Genomic DNA, 2,788 nt, shown 5'->3' with positions numbered 1-2,788 from the left:
CTCTCTCTCTCTCTCTCTCTCTCCTCTCCCTCTCTCTCTCTCTCTCCCTCTCTCCCTCTCTCTCTGTGGCCCTTTCTCCACTCCCACTAGTCAGTGTACTGCTTGGACTGTTGTGTCGTCTGCTGCTCGTCTCCATGTGTGTGTGTGCGTGCGTGCGTGTGCGTGCGTGCGTGCATGCGTGCGTGCGTGCGTGTGCGTGCATGCGTGTCCATGCCTGAGCGTGCGTGCGTGCGCGCGCGTGCGTGCGTGCGTGTGCGTGCGTGCGCGTGCGTGTCCGTGCGTGCGTGCGTGTCCGTGTGTGTCCGTGCGTGCGTGTGCATGCGTGTCCATGCGTGCGTGTGCGTGCGTGTCCGTGCGTGCGTGCGTGTCCGTGCGTGCGTGTTCGTGCGTGCGTGTATGTGCGTGTGCGTGCGTGTGCGTGCGTGCGTGTGCGTGCGTGTGCGTGCGTGCGTGCGTGTCCGTGCCTGCGTGTTCGTACGTGTGCGTGCGTGTGCGTGCGTGCGTGTCCGTGCGTGCGTGTGCGTGCGTGTGCGTACGTGCGTGCGTGCGCGCGCGTGCGTGCGTGCGCGTGCGTGTCTGTGCGTGCGTGCGTGCATGCGTGCGTGTCCGTGCCTGCGTGTTCGTACGCGTGCGTGCGTGTTCGTACGCGTGTGTGCGTGCGTGCGTGTCCGTGCGTGCGCGCGTGTGCGTTTATCTTAGCCGCGTTTCTGTGTGCCCCAGGGTCTCGTGGAGGCAGCGACGAGGAGCAACATCCCCAGTCAGTTGTCGCCCCTGGCTGGCTCCGGTGGTGGTAAGGTAGGCATCGTCGCTGCATCGAGATTCCTCGCCAGGTGTCGCACCCTGTCGCGCGTCGCCGCGGCGACGGTCGTCCGCCGGTTTCCCTACTTGCACCGCCGCTGTCGCCGTAGCAACGGTTATCCTACTGGCGCCGGTTTCCTTACCTGCGCCGTCGCCGTGGCAACGGGTTCGCACGCACGCCCCCGCGCTTGCACTTGTCCGTGTTTCTGTGTTTTATAGTCTGTCGAGCGTCATCTAGCGAGTGTCGTCTGCTTTTGTTGTTTGTGCTTGTTGTCTAGTGCTTGTTGTCTAGTGCTTGTGTTTATAGTCACGTGTCTAGTTCGTGCGTAGATAGCAGTACGGCGTACGCGTCCTTCCCCCTCTCTCTGTCACCTGGACCATCTCTTCTCTACCTCTCTCTCGTCTCAGACCTTTCCATCTTCCTCCTCCTCCTGCCTCGTTCCTCCTCTCTCTCTCCCTTCCGTCCTCCTCTTCTCCCCCCGTCCAGATCTCTCGTTCCTCCTCCTCTCCCCTCTCTCTTTCTCTCCGCCTCCTCCTCTCTCTCCCCGCTCCCCCTCTCTACCTCGTCCTCGCTCTCCCTGCTCCTCGCTCTCTTTCCGCTCTCTCTCCTCGCTCTCTTTCTCTCTCTCTCCTCTCCTCTTCTCTGCTCCTTCCCTCCCTCTCTCTCTCTCTCGCTCTCTTTGTTTAGATTTTGCCTACTAACTTTTGTTAGATGCAATGTTATGCTATGAGCGTTCGCTCTCCGTCATCCCGTTTTCATCACTTCACACAGTGTGCTGTGCGTGCGTGCGTGCGTGCGTGCGTTCGTGCGTGCGTGCGTGCGTATGTGAGCGTGCATGCATATGTGAGCGTGCATGCATCTATGCGTGCGTGCGTGCGTGCGTATGTGAGCGTGCATGCATCTATGCGTGCGTGTGTGCGTATGTGAGCGTGCATGCATCTATGCGTGCGTGCGTGGTGCGTATGTGAGCCGTGCATGCATCCTATGCGTGCGTGCGTCGTGCGTATGTGACGTCGCATAGCATCTAAATGCGTGCGTGCGCTGCGTGCGTATGTGATGCGTCCTCGTGGCGTCCGTAATATGCATGCGTGTGGTGCGTGCGTGCGTCGTGTGTGTGTTGCGTGGCGTGCGCGTGCGTCGCGTGCGGCGTCGCCGTGCGTGCGTCGTGCGTTGTGCCGGTGCGTGGGTGTGGTGCGTGTGTGCGTCGCGCGTGCGTGTGTATAGCTGCGGTGCGCTGCCGTAGCGTGCATGCGTGTGGTGTGCATGTGTTGTGGCGTGTGTGCGTGCGCGTGCGTGTGTCATGTGCGTGGTGCGTGCGTCTGCGTGTGCGCTGTGCATGCTGCGTGCGGGGCGGCGTGCGGCAGTGCGTGCGTGCGTGTATAAGTGATGTCTGGTATGACATGGCTGTCTCTATGTGCGACGCTGCTAAACAGTCTGTCGGAGCACAGGGGCGTCTGCCCGATTTGACACCATCGCGCGACGAGCCCTCGAGGAATCACGCCGTCTCCTTAGCATCTCGTCACGAACCGTTCGTTATCAGAGGGCGCATCTGGTGTGGTTGGTGATAGAATGATGATGATAATGATGCATGATGGTGTTGTGATGAGATCTGATGATGATGATGATGATGTTGGTGGCGCTGATTTTTTGAATGATGAATGTTGTGGGGTTAATGATGATGATGATGATGATGATATTGTTCATTGTTGGTGTTGATAGATGGTAATCGATGATGATCCCTCTTCCCCCTCACTAGCATTTCTAAGTTACCTCTACATGACCTCTTGAGTGACCTTTACATGACCTCCTGACTGACCACTGCATGACCGCTCTCTATCTCTCTCTCTCTCTCTGTCTCTCTATCCATGCAGACGTGGACGGTCTCATCGGTCAGTCTCTGCTGACCGGTAACCTGGAGGCGGCCGTCGACCTGTGTCTCCGTGACGACCGCGTAGCAGACGCCATCGTGCTGGCGATCGCTGGCGGGCA

The 2,788-nt window shown here is 59.5% G+C and overlaps 1 protein-coding gene across 1 annotated transcript in view; it reads left to right on the top strand.

Annotated features, from left to right (window-relative positions):
• Nucleotides 1-720: 720 nt before the first annotated feature.
• Nucleotides 721-2,788, top strand: part of LOC106815953 (protein transport protein Sec31A-like) — a gene marked incomplete at its 5' end in the record, with an annotated part of 34,827 nt that continues 32,759 nt past the window's right edge. Inside the window, one exon of the mRNA XM_014820490.1 lies at nucleotides 721-795. Coding sequence (XP_014675976.1) covers nucleotides 721-795 — 75 coding nt within the window. The remainder of the gene's footprint in view (nucleotides 796-2,788) is intronic.

The sequence above is a fragment of the Priapulus caudatus genome, unplaced genomic scaffold (genome assembly GCF_000485595.1).
Source record: "Priapulus caudatus unplaced genomic scaffold, Priapulus_caudatus-5.0.1 Scaffold1246, whole genome shotgun sequence".
NCBI classification, from domain to species: Eukaryota; Metazoa; Priapulida; class Priapulimorpha; order Priapulimorphida; family Priapulidae; genus Priapulus; species Priapulus caudatus.
This window is presented reverse-complemented; position numbering and strand designations above follow the sequence as displayed.